This window comes from Thermobia domestica, chromosome 1 (genome assembly GCF_964235325.1).
Source record: "Thermobia domestica chromosome 1, izTheDome1.hap1.1, whole genome shotgun sequence".
Classification (NCBI taxonomy): Eukaryota; Metazoa; Arthropoda; class Insecta; order Zygentoma; family Lepismatidae; genus Thermobia; species Thermobia domestica.
In genome coordinates, this window is record NC_137454.1 from 249,751,469 (window position 1) to 249,769,766 (window position 18,298).

At 35.5% G+C, this 18,298-nt stretch overlaps 1 protein-coding gene across 3 annotated transcripts in view; it reads right to left on the bottom strand.

The window, feature by feature from the left end:
• LOC145695006 (uncharacterized) overlaps positions 1–18,298 on the bottom strand; it is a 1,107,003-nt gene that overhangs the window by 441,366 nt on the left and 647,339 nt on the right. For all 3 annotated transcript variants that reach the window (XM_081771850.1, XM_081771835.1, XM_081771842.1), the window contains one exon: positions 15,607–15,666. In XM_081771850.1, the coding sequence (XP_081627976.1) occupies positions 15,607–15,666 (60 nt within the window). The remainder of the gene's footprint in view (positions 1–15,606; positions 15,667–18,298) is intronic.

Sequence of the window (18,298 nt, forward strand, 5' to 3'; positions counted from 1 at the left end):
GATTTCCCTTGCGAATGGCGACAAGTCCCTAAAATGGCTCAAGACTCTATAATCAATATTTTCTTCGAAAAAGCATCCATGTGTTAACATACTTAATCCCCTACAGAGCTATCAAGCATTTCTTTTCGAGTGTCTCTTTTCTTCTCCTACTTCCTACGATAATATATAAACATAAACACGCCTAAGGCGAGTGAAGTAAAAAAAAAACTAAATAAAAAATCGATGATCCCATATAAAATCTTAAAGCATAAAAAAAAACATATAGTCTATACCTTTTCGGATAAAATTGAAGTGCTTTCAGCAAAAGCGTGGGTACAAAAAAAAAAAGTCTTATCAGGCTTTGAGTAATAAAGAATCTTCCAGAAAAGATCTTCATCCCTTCCTCATCTTCAGAAAATGGTGCACACACATATAGCCAACTTAAAAGCAGTGTGATTGACTAATGCGTGAAAGACGGTGCCTGCACGTATGTGTGGGGCACGGGAAGAGCAAATCCTTAGTGAGAACATTTTTTACATGAAACTTACAGATTGCTTGTTATAAATCCTTTCCCCACCTTCACATGCATTAAGAATACTTTTTTCTTAGTGTATTCTACTAACGAAAATCATCTTCCTTTAGTATTCACACTTTTTTTATTTTGCATATGTAATCCATTTTTTCAACACGTAGCGCAACCCTGTCGTTGCCTTTGGTTCATTTACGTGAAAAGGCTTTCTCTTACGCCTTGCATAATCTAATTTCTAATTTAAAAGAAGATATAGAATGGGTGTTGGGAAGGAAGAGAGGGTTATATTATTTTGCTTACGTAAGTGCTCATAAATAAAATGAATCTTCGCAGCAACCTCCTACTGAGCAATATTCCTTTCACAGGAACGAAATGAACTACTTTTACTCAAATTTTATACATGTTCGTCGTCTACTTTAAAATCGTCCAGTAAAATTACGACAAATCCCTGACAAATAAGTTGACGTAACGTTTTTGTTAAATTACATACCAGTGTAATCAAGGAATGTGATTGGTATTTAAAAAAATACTAAAAATAACACAATGACTGATCGCTATTTTAATATAGAACATCAGATATGTATTTCTCATGATTCATTGGCAAAAATAATAATATGAACATATCTATAGCGATTTACAGTAGTTTAACTAAAAAAAAAAAGTATGAAGATGATACAGTATTGTAATGAATTTCCTCATATGAGTTTCGTAATGAAAAGTTCTAACAGTTTAAATTATTCCTTGTTTACAAGTAGTCATGTTCGTCACTGTAAGATCATATGTGTCAGTATAAGGAGTCTGTATGTTATCATTACGAGAAGTCAAACAACAACAGATACAATCTGCTACATAACGTATTTTGTGTTTACATGTACAGCACACAGACTTAAATAAACAATCTGTTCCAGAACAGACGTTATCAAAAGACTTAAATAAATAAATAATTTGTTTCAGAAAAACAGAAGTTATTAAAAGAGTTAAACAAATAAACAATCTTCCCAGAAGAATAGAAGTTATCAAAAGACTTGAATAAATACATAAATAATTGTTCCAATAGAATAGAAGTTATCAAAAGGCTTAAATAGATAATCTGTTCCAGAAGAATAGAAGTTATTGTTGGGAGATTAGCAAGATGTGTTAAGTGCGTTAGTATTTGCACTATGAAAACAGATTAAAAAGAAGAAAGAATTGTATTCACTGTGCATGTTATGTTCGTTGATATGACTTTTGCAGGAGTATACTAAGTATTTGTTTACATTGCCTAAATTTTATGTATATGTTTATATAGATGGCATTTTGAGTGAAAATCGTATTTGGTATTAAAGTACAATGTACAGTGGTACATTTTGATAATGATTTATTTGCAGAATTGATATATAATTTATATATGAGAATGTTTGTGTGTAGTTAAGCCTATTTAGTAAGCAGAACGCTATAAGTGAAAGATATGGTTAAAGCGTATAATGCAGCACTCACGACAAAAATTATAGTTATAACAGTTATCAAAAGACTTGAATAAATAATCAGTTCGAGAAGAGTAGAAGTTATCAAAAGACTTAAACAATCTGTTCCAGAAGAAAAGAAGTTATTAAAAGATAAATAAATAAATAATCTGTTCTAGAAGAACAGAGGTTATCAAAAGACTTGAATAAATAAACAATTTGTTCCAGAAGAATAGAAGTTATCAAAAGACTTACATAAATAATCTGTTCCAGAAGAATAGACGTTATCAAAAGATTTAAATTAATAAACAATATTTTACAGAACAACAGACATTATTAAATAAATAAAAAGTCTGTTCCAGAAGAATAGAAGTTATCAAATGACTTAAATAAATAAATAAAAAATGTTCTTCCAAAAGAACAGAAGTTATCAAATGAAACAAATACAAAATTTGTTCCAGAAGAATAGATGTTATCAAAAGACTTAAATAAATAAATAAACAATCTGTTCCAGAAAATAGACGTTAGAATAGAAGTTATCGTAAGACTTAAATAAATAAAAAAGAAATCTGTTCCAGAAGAATAGACGTTATCAAAAGACTTGAATAAGTAAACAATCTGTTCCCGAAGAATAGAGTTATCAAAAGATTTGAATAAATAAACAATCTGTTCCAAAAGAATAGAAGTTATCAAAATTATTATTGGCAACAAACTACATACTTATGAGAGCACGGTGGCTAGTGGTAGAGTGGTGCGTGGGGTCCCAGATTTGTTTTTCTTGATTCTCTTGGAAACTATGCATAAGGTTTTTCACTCATTTCTCTCATTGTGTTCAGCTGAATTAGATCTACCGATGGTATGTGTCTCGTCTTTGGAGATTTTTATTTTGTTAAAAACCAATAATATTGTTGATACTTTGTTTCTGTAAAAGACAAGATAAGATTTTATATATCGTCGCATAAGAACCAGAGGAACGTAACTCCAAAAATGAGGTTTTCATTTTCTTCATGTTTGGACATAATTTTGAAAGCCCCACTTGGTGTAAATCAGAACGTAACGCCATCTGTTCTCCTTGTCGATTATCTGTTGTAATGTAGCTCAATTACCATCTTATTAAAAACACACGTTTCTAAGAAAATAATATTTTTGTCATCTCGCCTGTAAACTTACGAAAATGGAGTTACGTTCCTTTGGTTCTCATACGACGATATAAGAGTGGATTTTACAAGCTCTTCACCCCTTTTTGTTTTTAATATAAAAAGAACAAGTGAAAACTATCAAACTTTTCTTTAGCCATAACCACAATCTGGAGCTGAAGATTCGAGTTTCTTAATCTAAAGTAGGATGTGGAAACAACCATTTGGTAGCATTAAGTTTAGTCTCCCGTGAAAGGCAGTACAAAAATCGAGCGACCCTCAACTCGGTGAACTTGACCTACGATTAACGGGACATACAACCATCGCACCAAAATTTCATATGATATCAACGAGTTCTGACAATCAAAGGAAACAATAGTATTTCGAAGCAGACTTTGGGTAGACCTGAAAGTAAAGAATTCTTGCAGTGTCGAGAATGAGCTGCACCAATTTACATCATTCGATCATTCTGCTGTTCGAAGTTAGTTATTTAAAATGTAGCCCAATTACATCACCTTTGAGCAGACCACCATACAAGATTGTGTTAAGGAGTTGAAAATAGATAAGATTATCTCGAATGGATTTAATTGGTACAAAACAATGTCCACGGTTAGTTTTTTAATGCCATTATTTCGAACAACGCGGCGCAGCGATCCGATTTCCTGGAGGCAACTCAGCACCAACTGCATTTTGCAACTCAATTCACCATCCCTCATGTTCCACACGACACGAGAAGTTTCTCAACTCGTCTCGAAAACCAGATAAAAAAAAAAAAATTTCGTCGGCAACACTAGTTCACTCAAGTCCAATTTCTTAAATACTGTTTGAGCGTTACATAATACGGGTACAAAACCATACATTTTTATTACCATGATTGTTGGGACATAATGAAGAGCATTTATCAACGTTTAAATAAGTATGCGCAACATAATATACTCCAATAATAAATATGGTTTAAATGTCCTTATATCACCCTTCGTAGACTTCTCGTGATGAGGAAGAATTTTAATAACTTCTAGATGAAATTAACAAAAGAATCTAACTAACTAATTCTATGCCCTACGGAACCCGGAGGTTTAATGCTGCACTAACAAAAACTCTCCAATGACTTCTATCCTTACAAGCAAAAGGTACGATATCAGGACTCGAGTTGCGCAATAAGAATTATATACAGAGCACCATGTAGCTAGTTAATTACCAAATTATTAGCTGCAGTCCGCCAATAGGGAAAAAGCGATGGGGCTTCAAAGATAATATGGGGTTATATAGGAAACACAAGAAAGAGAGCGTTCTCCCGTCTCTCCTATGTATTTAGGAAATCACTCCTGTCCGAATGGTTGTGAGGTTAGTTGACTGTATCAGTCATTCATGTATGATAATGTTAGTTATTACCGCTGACGGGGAAATGTGTGTCCCGATGTCCAAAGAGAACAGCAAATTCAAGAACAATAAGCCCCCGATCCGCCAAACATCAGATTCTTTGCCGCCAGGACAGCGAATATGTCGAAAGCACAGCTTGCGGAGTTTTATAACAAAATGTTCTGGGACAGCATTCCAAATAACAGGGAGAACATCTATCTCTTACTGAAATCGTGGACCCCGAACAAAGACAATGAGCTTTCCGACAAATGTACTCCTCTGAATGTAATATTCACGAAGAAATCGATCCAGGCTGGATGCACAGGACTAGGGCAGCCCCTAGACGTGTACTTTTTCGTTCCTACAAGAACTTTCAAGTTTGTCACTGATACAAACGCACTTTCCCAGGAAACGAATATATCTGGCACCGTGACAAGTTCTTGAATCTCAAATGGTTTACGCTGTATCAGTTCTGTGTTCCCCTATTCAGCAACATGGTTTGATTTGCTTTCATATCCCTTTTAAAGTGGGATACCTGGATATCGAACCGGAAGCATTCCAAACACCCATTCAGTACTGCTTCGACTCCCTTACCACTGAATTGTGTTATCACTGCGAGTCGATGGCCACTTTAAGATGTGCACAATGTACAAATTACTTTTGTTTGGATCATTCGATCATTTCTACTCTCCACATCAACTGTGTGACTTAAACATGTTATCTGAATTGCTTCCCAAGTACATAGGTGAGACGAAAAACTCTTTCCTTCTTATGTTTACCTAGACCCCATGCAGTGTTGGGTAAGTTACTTGTAAAAATGTAACGCGTTACAAGTTACTTTACTTTCTCTTAAAAGTGACGCGTTAGTAACGCGTTACTTGCCCCCAAAAAGTAACTGTTACTTTACTTCGAAAGTAACGCGTTACTTTTAGGTCCGAAACTTTAAAAATGTGAAAAAAATATGACTTCAATTTTCCATACTACTATTACTACCGCTATTATTATTATTATTATTATTATTATTATTATTATTATTATTATTATTATTATTAATTATAATAACACTGTATATAAAAAGCAAGGTAGGTGGTTTGTATTTGAATACTAAAAAGATAGTTGATTGCCAACCTCGGTAGTCGTGAAGTCTAGGAGTCAAGGACATTGTTCACGAGCTTCTGAATTTGGGTTGAGGGTCTAGGTTGAGCATTCGGGCTCGAGCCGAACACTGTTAAAAGTTATAGGGCACTGGGCAAATATCTTCAAAACTGCTCGGCCCGGGTTTAGAATTGTCAACGACTCGAGCAGCTCGGCTCACAGCTCATTCACTATCGACCATAACCGAGAAGTAAGCCGAGCCAACAGCTCACCCAACCGACTCGGCTAGAGCCCTTGGCTCATTGAGCCGAACCGAGCAAATGGCTCATCCCTACCAAGCCGAGCCAGCTCGAACCATCTTCTCAGTTGAGCCGAGCCGAGCTGAGCTTGTTATAAAAAAATCTCTTGTGGTCTCGTTATCGAGACGAGACGAGATGCAAGTAGTGTCCCATCTCGTGAGCAACGCTAAAAGTATTCCATATTACTGTTTAGCTTACATTTTTCATGGCTTTCGTTTTCCAGCGTAATCAGGCCATGATTTCAAGACGACTTAAAACGAACGAGCCATTTATCAAACTCGACTGGACTCGAAACTCGACGCAAAAAAAGTTTTTTTTAAAAAAAACTGAATCGGCTCGGAATTCGACTCGAGGATATTACCCTTGACTTGACTCGAAACTCGACTTGAATTCGAGTCGAGTCGAATTTTAGCTTGACTCGTGCTCATTCCTATGCGTTAGAAAAAATGGTTGCTTATAATTATTCTGCTAAACTAATTATATAATAATAACAATGTTGTTATGTAAAATTAAAAATAAAGAATATAGAGAAACATTACACTACTCTATAATCAACGGGACTCTAGGATAAGCAAACTGATCTGAAAGAACTCCAATATTACATATCATCAGCAAACTAGTGATAAAGTAGTTCTGCTCATCAAAACAGTTTATTCATATTAACCCCTTACTGTAAATTGTTAATTATGGCATCCTAGTTGTTGATAAATAGTTTCCACCGGGGCACTTCAGTTAAATTCTGTCCACCATCATTCTCAGCTCTTAAGAAAAAAGTATTCTTTCAAATGTTCGGACAGTAAAATATTTTCGTTCTCCATCTTTATAAAAACAACACTAATTAAAGTAAAATAGACTACCAGTATCATTGCACTCCTAGTTCACTCACTGAATGCATTGATTTTGAGCTGTCAAAACCTACGACAAAATCTTCCAGGTGATTGCAATCAGTACACGTGATTTCTCAAAGGCTGTCCTCATCTTCAAAAAACAGCAAGTGGCACTACAAATTTATCTCTTTCTCTGTGTGTCTGTGACTGTCGGTCACTGACATACGTAGTTCATGCTCGATTGTTTCATTCTGAGAAATTCACTTACAAGAAAGAAACATTTGTTTCCAAAAAAAATACATATATTGTAGTTACTCATCCGAAATGTAACGCGAAAAAAGTAACGCAAACTAGGTACGTTCTTAAAAATTTGTAACGCGTTACCGTTACAGTTACTTTGGAAAAAATGTAACGCGTTACTAGGAAACGTTACTTAAAAAGTAACGCGTTACAAGTAACGCGTTACTTGCGTTACGTTACTTCCCAACACTGACCCCATGTTACCTTTGAAGTCCCATTACTTTTGTCCTATTGGAGGATTGCAGCTAATAACTTGGTAATTAACTAAATACTTGATGCTCTTTAAGGATATATAACTCTTATTGCGAAACTCGAGTCCTGATACCGTACCCTCTGCTTGTTAGCCAACTGGGTTCAGTTTATACTTTATATTTCAACTTCTGTGAGATCCATTTTAATATTGTCGTCCCATCTGCACGTAGGTCTTCCTAATGATCTTTTTTCGATTGTGTTTCCAGTTAAAATTTTGACAGCGTTTCTACTTTCTTCCATTCTGGCTACATAATCTGCCCACCTGAGCCTCCTGGACTTACTGATTCTAAGAACGTTATACGTAAGCTGTATACGTATGCAGTTCCTCGTTATAAAATTTCTGCCATTCCCAATTTCCGTCCCTTGTTTCCTAAAAAATAAGTGGCATGTTTTGTAACCGAACAGTACAGCAAGCATAATTACCGTTTTATGTATTTTAATCTTCAAATTCGTGGACAAGATTCGCGAAGACAAAAGATTTTGGACTGAATAACAATATGAATTCCCTGTTTTCAGTCGACATTTATTTTTTTCGTGGATTCGGTTTTCGTCTCTTAATGTTGACCCTAGACACTTGAAAGTATATGCTTTGTCGAAAGTATTATTTGATATTTTAACTTATCCATAATTTACACTATTATGGTCACGCCGAACGTCCACGGATAAGTTTTCTCAGCATTTACTTCTAAATCCATGTCCCTACAGGCGTTTAATAAAAACGCGTCATTTTTATCTATTGTTTTCCTATCATTCCCCTATCAGATTTACATCATCCAGTAAACCATTACCTTGAATGCCATTCAGCTCTAGGTCCTGGTTGCCATCTTTGATTTTCCTTATAGTGCATACTAGAACAAACTTGAATAATCGAGACAATGCATCTCCTCGTTTTAGGCCATTCTCGACAAGTATTTTTTCTGCTTGGATTTTAAGATTACATTATTTTGTTCAAAAAGATTGAAGTTTCCCGCCTGATATCAAGAAAATTTTGTCCTGTTCTATCGTTCGGATATTGTAGCCAATGCAGTTCTGCTGTTTTCTCTTCTCTACTAGTTTAGAGCGTTCCTGGTCGAACTATAAGATATAGTTTGTTACAGAGAAGCTAAGAAAAAGAACCAGGACATAAATTGTATACGTAAATTATAAATTACAAACCGAGGCGAGGAAACCTTGTTTTTCATCTCGTCTCGTGGGAAACACTAACTATGCCTATTATTCATTTTATTTTCATTACAGCTTGCATAATTATTTCATGATTTTTTTTGCAATATTTAAATACTAATGTTTTATAAGTGGGAAGAACATTTAGTATGTACTACTCTACCTCAGATATGAATTCGAACCCGATACCTGCATCTTAACTAATTTTAATTCTGTATATTTTTCAAAATCATATAACTATAAATAATTTAATGGAGATTTGAATCTACTGTTAGAAAATAAACAGAGGAGGTACTTTATCGGTATACAGGAAAATATAGGCAACTGCTCGTCCGCAACTCTTCAACACGCCAGTAATAAAAGGAGCGTTCTTATTGGCTCCATGGGCCTAGTTTATGTTTTAATGGTCTAATATGAAACAAGCTTCGTTTTGCACATCATCTCATCACTCCACTCTTCCTTCCTACTTTGAAAAACCCTAAAAGTAAAGGAAGAAAAAAACAACACTAAAGCCAAAAAGGTACCCGCATGCTTTTTCCTTCTATTTGCGAACGGTAAATTAATCGCCCCTGGCGTCGTTAATTTAGGTGAAATACACACAAGAGAACGAAGATTAATCACCCAAACCATTTATCACGGTGTAAGCTATATAAACAGTAGATATATCAGGCTGAAATAAACCACAATAGGGACAGACATATACACACAGATATATCCCTTTCATATACACATACAAACACATATTCTATATGTTGTGGATAAAACACACTGAGAACCGTGAAACGATGAGAAGAGATTTGGGGTTTCCCCTAATAACAATATATGGAAGCTATATAACTCAAAGGTTTAGCTGCATGACGAGAAACAGAACTGATGGTTTTTATAAAGGTTATGTTCTCCCATAACCACTTTCCCCGCTTTTATTTCAATTTCCAAAAGGGACTAATAAATTTGGATATAACTCAGTAACGGTCCTATAGATACGAAAATATTCTTCTTCCCTCCGGTGCAATTACATTTTTCAAATATATTTTTAATAATCACATGGAGACAGTTAATGTTATTGCCCTCTATTATAAGCTAAAAAGCCATGTCTTTGCATATTACAGTTTTAGCTCTGTCGTTATACTGTAATTACACATAATACGCTTCTTTTCAAATTTCCTTGTCATATAAAAGATGGGAGGAAATTGTAACATAATTTCGTCATCACGCGATCATTACCTAAAATTACAGCAATTGGACTTCGAAGCAATTGTTTCACGAAAGCAGACATATGTTACTTTAAGAAAATCAAGAATGCAATTAGTGAACTGTAAAAGTGTATCGGATCAAGGTTCAACTAGAATTTTGTTCTATAAGAAGGGATCAGTTCTATATTTTCTACCCATGAAGGAATAATAAACACTTCTGACTGGAGTATATACACTTATTTATTAAAAACTAAAATACAGTGTAACGGTTTCGACAACTTAACGTTATCTTCATCAGACACAGCAGTTAGTTGAGTTGATTGAGTTGATTTTGAGTTTAATGTCCCTTTCAGCAGCGAGGGGATGGGATGAGACCTACTGACTAACGTGGAATCCGAACCACATGAGCTCCCGCTGGACATCGAACCCGGGTCTCCCACGCCAAAGGTGCGTACACTAACCGCTTAGCCACGAAAAAACTGTCACACAGCAGTTGTCGAAACCGTTACATTGTATTTTAATTTTTAATAAATAAGTGTATATCGCAATGATTTTTTAGGTAGAGACTAAATGACGGTCCGGGCGAGTCTTTTCCCTTCACCAATTTTATTACAAAATTACAAATGTCTTTGATTACAAAGAGTAAATAGTGTCTTTCCTTAATGACCAGATGAAGGGATATCGATGTTTTGCCGGGTGCCCCTTCCGTTCATGGCAGCATCCAGAACACTGGCAAAGTTTATCCTAGGTGAGATAGTGGATAACCCCCTCAGCTCACGACAGCTTCGCAAGGTTTCAGTTGAAGATGGGATCCCTAGTCCAATGCGACATAGGGTATAGGAAAGGTGTACTCCTAGTCGAATGCGACAGAGCAGGTGATGGTTAGTTGATCAGTTGGTCGACTAATGCCAGGTCCCTCCGTGGTTGCGCTTTTATTTGTCCTCTTTGGGTCCTTTCGTGAGGTCCGTCATCTTTCGGCTTCCTCCGGTGTCTTCCGTGTTGACTTCTCGTCTGCTTCATTGTTTGTAATCAATAACACGTGTTGTACTAACATGTGCTTCTGTCGTGATGTGGGGAGCCTTACAATATGCTCTAGTCAGAAGTGTTTATTATTCCTTTAGTTTCTTCCCATATTTAAGGAGACTGTCGAGTTTGATTCCTGCAGCTGGTCGTCCTGGCTGACCTCTTTTTACGGTTCTTCTCCAATCTACTAGGTGAATGCTGGAGTAGTACCTTTAATATAAAGGTTCTGGTTGACTTTTTTTCAAAATTCATTCCCATATTTCACTATTAATTGTTTCTAGTATAAACTTGTACTGTGTTTGTCAGAAGTGTAAACACATCACTCCAACACCATTTATTTATAAAACATCTATGCATAGTTTCTCACTGTAATCAAGTGCAGTTATCGAGTAAAGACTGAACATGATTGATATTGTAATATATTATATATTATATATATATATTACTCCAATGCGTCCTGAACATCTTGAATGATGAATGATGATCGTGAATGATTTCTTCCACTTCCCCCATACCCTTTCCCGGTGCTAAGACAAATAAGGTTGCAATTATGTAACTTTTGCAGCGCACGTCCCTCAGCGAATAATGTCCCAGTGCAGCCTTCTCACATTTTAATATTCAACTTTCACCCCGGATAAAATTTTCTGGAAGAAAGTCTGGTCACAAATTGGTAGAGCTATCCTTACAGATAATGAAGAGAAGAATCAGATAATCATCGAAACCTTCGGGGTCGCCCCAGAATTACCGCGTAAGCTTTACTCGAACGCAGAAAATTTGCGACTCTTGTCACACTTTCTGCACATGAGATTAGTAACTTCTCCATCTTCCACCGTTACGTGGAGAACTTTAACCCTTTGTGCCCCACTAGTTACGCCATGAAACCACCATTTTGAATATTTCCTCTCCATTTGCCGTATTTCCCAATGGTTATACGGAGAGACCACGTTTCAGCACTGATTACTGCTGCACAGAAATGCAACCAACTCTTACCTAAACCAGTAAGAGAAACTACGTACAAAAACAAGAGTGAAGTTTATTAATATTTTCTATATATGCATATTATCTATCTAAATATCATCTTGATTAGATATATGGCTGTTTCTCTTTCCTTTTTAAGAATATATGTATATATGATCCCCAAATGATTAATACTAGAAAGCAGGTTTCCATAATAGTTATTTTCGACAGGTCCTGTATCCGGGCTTATACGTAAAGAACAGAAGTTGAATTTTCGTTCACGTATCGTTTGCTTGATTGATGCTCCATTCCTCCCCCTCCCCTCCCCGCGCAGTTTTCTAGTGATAGCAAGTGCTAATATTAAATATAGTTGAACAAACAAACTAATAACGAAGGCATGATCCAATAATGATGATATACAACTAATGTAATCAGTTACTAATCTTCCACAGTGTATGTGGCTAATGCGACCATGAAAATTCACCTTAATACATGCGCCAAGTTCTAATATTTTTCTCGTGCTGCTGCGCAAAAACGCACGATTTTGTATAAACCAGCAGCCAGTAGCCTAAGCAAGGGGAATTATGGAATTTTAACTTCCTTCCTTTGAGCAAGATATTATGCAAAAATAACTATTAACCATACTATACTATATTAAAATACGTATACAAACACCTGAAATTGTATGAACTTGGAACCTTGAGCACACCGTGATGAACTTCTGCGTACACCACTGTCAGCAACTACCTACCACTTTCCTGTGTATATACATATGGAGACTACATATATATATACGCAGGGTGTAACATAAATGCATGGCAAAATGCCATAAATGCAATGACGAGGTGATTGCGGATAGCCAAATAAGTAAAAATGTTCCTATAAACATGGGTCCGATGCCTCTTAATTTCCGAGATACGGGGTGTTCAAATGTCGAGTCCCTCCAATGGCTCACTATGGGAAAGTGAAGGAAAAGTTTCAATATTACAGGAATAATACAATCAAGTGGAATTATGCATGTGCAAATACATTTACGCTGTGGCCTCCATCGAATACCTTTCTCAATTACTTATCTTTAGAAACATGCAATAGTTGTGATCTATGAACCGCTGTTTACTATTGTGAACCGTTAATTGACTTCACACTTAGATGCCTCATCTTTCGCAAACGAAGCGGAATCTGCTCCATGTTTTGGAACGTTTTGATGTCAGCAATCATACCCTAACGTGTGGGCGTTTAGTGCTATTTGAAAACATAACGCTTTGTACCAGGTTGGCAACATTGACAACCCAACAACTTCAAATGTTGATTAGTTTTATTCTCTACGTTAGTGTAAATGTATTTGCACAGGTATAATTTCACTTAATTATATATTACTGTAATATTGAACATTTCCATTCACTTTCCAATAGTGAGTCATTGGAGGGACTCAAGACATTTGAACACCCTGTATCTCAGAAATGAAGCGGCATCGGACTCTTGTTGATAGGAACATTTTTACTTATTTGGCTATCCGCAATCACCTTCTCACTTTTGGCCATGCATTTATGTTACACCTTGTATATTGAGACTAAAACTAAACGTATGTTAAAGAGATCTCAGTACAAACTTCCGTCCTCAATTTCAAAAGCGAGTTGCAGGCATACCAAATTGATATTTTTAATTTTCTTTGAAGACATGGTAAAACGAGATACCGACACAACAGGTCGCTTTCAAAAAGGAAAAAAATAAATAAAGCAAAAATATTTAAACAAAAACAAAAATAATTAAATTAAACAAAAACCACAATCAGTAACAACGAAAAAAAAAATAACTTCGTTGTAGCGTAGAACAGGAAACGGACAAAGAAATAATTTTCTGCTGTACGCCAATGCACGAACCACTGACCTGTAACTACAGACAGTTTAAGCGTTTTTCTTCTTCCACTACAGAGCGGAAGGACAAGAACTACTGTACAGTAATTTCAATTCTGTTTCCAGTATTTGTCTGTCCAGTTACCACAAACTTCTATTTCTGTCTCTCTCTCATAACTACGAACGCTGTGGTTGACCACAACATTCAGCCTTAAGGCAAAACAAAAAATAAAAAAACAAAATATATATATATATATTTTAAAAAAACTGAATACTTTTAGTTAGTTTAATTTAAATTTCTCCTTTTTGTTTGCTAAACCTATTGTCAGTATCCTGTTTCCTTTCGCTCAATTTGGGTTTCATCAGAGAAACAGAAGACCAAAGTAAAAAATATAATCAAAAAATATATTTGAAATGCATGTCCCAAAGCTATGCAAAGGCATTTTACAAAGTACAGGATGTCCATAGTGTAATAATGTGCATGATATCTGAAACGTAACTAGCGTAATCAAAAATGGTCTGCTAGGCTAGTCCAGTTGGCATATGATTGATTGAATTTAACGTTCCTTTTATTTTATTTTATTTTATTTTTTTTTTTCATTTCTGATATGAGGTTACGTGAAGCCTATAAGAGGCTATATACGATCTATTGCTTAACCCCTTCAGACCTGATTTTTTGTTTACTCTCCGATTTTATTTTGACTTACTGTATTATTATTTTTGATTTAACAAATGAAATACAACCATCAAGTCGTTTGTGCGTGTCATATTTAGAGAATTTGCGTGTAGTAGAGTTGAAATACATATGTAAAATACAAAATGGCATTAATCGAAAACATCATTGTGATCTACATAGTTTAGAAACTCAAAACACATCACAAAAACAGAAGGAGAATTTGTTGCAAATGGTCTGTTTCGTCTAGAATAAAACAGCCTTTGTGGCTGAGCTTTGTCCATTGTGATAGCCCCTGCAAGTACTCCACAAGTAATGTGTGTTGCTTCCTGACAACAGACGGAAAGCACCAGAGAAATAGCGAAAAGTGATTTAGACAAGTTCAAAGAATACTGACATGAAAACCCAGTTATTTTGTATCCTCCAGAGTAATTATATTAATCTTAAAATATGATGTACACGAATGTTACAACCAGGTCCGAAAGGGTTAAAGTGGAATTCCGAATCATTACTTGGGTTTGTATTGGAATCTTGATGCTTTCACCGAGAACTGCATATCCACAAACCAACGCTCCGAAGATGCATGCTAGCTAGAACGAGATGCGTTATTTGCCGGGTATCGACTCCTGCCAGTAATGAAATGAAATGAAATGTTTCAGTTCAACGTCCCACGATTATGCCCTTTAGGCTAAGGTAGACAATGATTAAAACAAGTGTACGATAATGGAAGAATTACTGGAATGCGAAAGTGGGAGTACCCCGAGAAATTTCCACGGGCACGATGGTGTCCATCACAAACCTAATTGGTCGGGGATCGAACTAAGGACCCCACGCTCCAGAAGTAAACTACCCCTTGTGTTTTTTTTTTTCAGGAGAAACATGTTACGCTATATTATCAAGTTTTTTAATTAAGTATTTGTTTATGATTTATAAACGAAATTGCCTTAGTCGTTTTGAGAAAACTGACCAAGAAAAACTCACCTCGAAGAATGAAGTACACTTTGTGCCAGTACCGTTTGTGTCAGGAAAAATTGTTTATGCCATATTGTTAGGTTGGAAACGAAATATTTATTTATAAAATACGAACAAAATCACTAATGCTCTTTTAAGAAAATGGCCCAGAAAAAAAAAAAACAAGAGTAAACTACTGCTTGTGAATATTTTCAGAACAAATGAATTATGCCATATTATCAGATTACTAACGAAATATTTATTTATGATATGTGGAGAAAATCGCTTGAGTCATTTTTTAAGAAAACGGTTCTAAAAGTAGTCGCTCCTAAAAGTAAAGTATCCCTTCTGGATTTTTCCCAAAGAAATTACTTATACCAAAATAGTTATAGAGTTGTTAATGAAAAAGTTCCAATTTTCACTCTTCAGTAAACTACCCTTAATTTTGTGGATAGAAAGAAAAAAAAACCCTAGGGAATCTTATAAATTCTACTTTTTTTCTTCTTCAAATCACCATACGTTCTTCTCTCCTATCGTTGTTTGAAAGTAGAAAGAAAACTACGGTAGTAACACTTACCCTTCTACTGGAGCCATCCTTAGGAGTCTGATCAGATGCTACGGTGCCAAAAATTGTAGGCTGAAATGAGAAACAAAACAAAAATTAAAGTGTGTTCTATACATTTTACTAATTTGTGCTGAAAAAAAAAACAACATAATATTCAAAGGGATAATGTAGCAATATTAAACTCTGAAATCAGTCAGTATATATTATATACAGAACAGAGCTACTCAATATTAGTTTCATGAAATAAAAATAAAATGAAGTTTTACGTCCTACCTTTATGCCGGCTAGGCTAAAAGAAAAAATGAAATCTAAGTTTTACGTCCCACGGTTATGTCGGTTAGGCTAAAGGAGACGGTGATGATCAGAAATGAATGAAATGGTGAAATGAAGAAAGTGGAAGGAAACGGAAGAACTCCGAGAAAACCTACGTACACGGTGTTTGTCCACCACAAAGCTCACTTGGCGCGAGCTGGAATCGAACCAAGGACTCCATGCACCAGAGGTGAACGCTCTACCACTGAACCATCGCGGCCACACAATTTTAGTTTTATATACTTTGTCTTGTCTGAATAATGTGCACAAGGGCACATTCTAGCCCATTTACCTAGCATTAGGTATGTTTGCTAAGCCATCAGGGCAAGGGGAAAGGAACTAGTTTCTTTTGTTTTGTTGTTGACAATGGTATAAAAAGAAAACTTCAAATCAGACAGCTGAAATAAAGAGATACAGTAGATTTGAGAATTCAGATTAGGAATTCCATTTATAATATTTTAAATTCGAAGTTGCATAAATCTGTGATACTCTGAATTATTATAGATACTTTTATTTATAGTGCTCTTAGTTTAAGGTCGCACCTCCTATATCTGATACTTTCAATTAGAGACTACTTTCTCCATTTGTTCTATTCCCAATTAAAAATCCGTGCTACTTCTATTTGTCAATTACAGGCAACTTTTTTTTTTCCATCTGTGATATGTTCAAATAGAGACCATTTCTGACATTAATGTAATCTTAAATTAGAATTCTATTCATTGTAATCCATTTTTGATATTCAGATTTAGAAAATATACTTCAATTTGTGACGCTAATTAAAGGATATTCCTCACATTTGTAACACGAAATTACAGATCACCTATTAAACGTGTGATATTCTGAGTTTTTTTAAAATTATTTTTAATACAATAAACTTGCAACTTCTATTTGAGATACTATAATTTGTAATTAGTAGCTAAATCCATTAAAGATGTCTGAGTTAGTGGGAAACATCGATATGTATGTCATTATGTTATACAAATCATTTTGAATATTATTTGATGGGTAAAATCAGAGGAGTGCGTTCCACCAAGACTATGTATGAAGGATTGTTAACTAAAGATTGGGCGCCCTGTAGTCCTTAAATAGTGTGTACATACTGTAGAATTAGATCTATCACAGTGCTTGGTTTTTGTGACATTCTATAAAGACAAATTTCATCCACCTGTGATATTCTTAAATAGAGACCATTTCAGACATTAATATTTTAAATTAGAACCTCATTTGTTGTAATCCATTTATGACATTCCGAATTAAAAAGTAATTCCATTGGTGATGTCAATTAAAGGCTATTGCTTCCATTTTAAACACTCTAAAACTGTAACACTCTAAATTACAGAACATCGATTAAATTAAACCATCCGTTGCATCTGGGAGCGCAATGTTTCACAGTCCTTGTAGTAGAGTCTTTTGATTTGTCTAGTAATAATAATAATGAATAGTAATGATAAATAATGAAACACACTCTCCTTAATGATAATATATTAATGTAAAAGCTTTCGGAAACTGTAAGTTCTGTTCTCGCATTTTGAAAATCTATAATCCTTTAGGAGTGTATAGGGAAGAAACCTTAATCCCAAGTCCAGCATAGGGTCAAATTCTAAACTTTCAAACAGTAAGATAAGATATTTTCATACATAACAACATCGCTTTTAAATGCATTAAATGTAAACTGAAAATAAACTATTAGAGGAATTAATGTCCTAAACGCACTACACAGACAATCCATCGCGTACAACGCCTATTTAGACAACGATGTGTAGTGATCAAGTATTTCATAGAATTGTCGTATATTGGAAGCAGGGTGAAACTAACTGCACCTCCCAAAATATTGGGTTGAATAATTAATTCTAGTCGTGCATTTTCAGATTTTTTTTACCAGATGTCAGTAATGATAAGTGTTGTAGCTATGTAGATTATCTCTAATGTGAGCACTATCACACTATTTGTGGTTTTGTTGGGGCTAATCATTTTTTGTTTTTCAGATATGGAGCGTTGAAGTTGCGAAGTCATCTCTGACATGTTCTAAGGGATGAGTTCAATAAAAGTTCTAGTGCCTGTTCTAGGTCCAAACAAATCTGTGCTTTGTACGGGGAGAATGCTGTTACTGAAAAGACCACCAGAAACGGTTTGACTGGTTCCCAAGTGGAAGTTCTGACGTGAGCAATGCTCCATGTTCTTGTCGTCCATCCCACTTTGATGAGTGAACGACAGTGATCCACGTCAACGCTCCCAGAAATTCGCCACGGAGATGACCAGTGGACAGGCAGGCAACTGTGTGCTATATCTTCATCGCATGGGAAAAGTTCAAACATCGGACTCGTGGTCAACTCATTACTCAGTACAGACAAGAACCAGTGTGTTGTCAATGTGGTTATCCACCAGGGCGCCA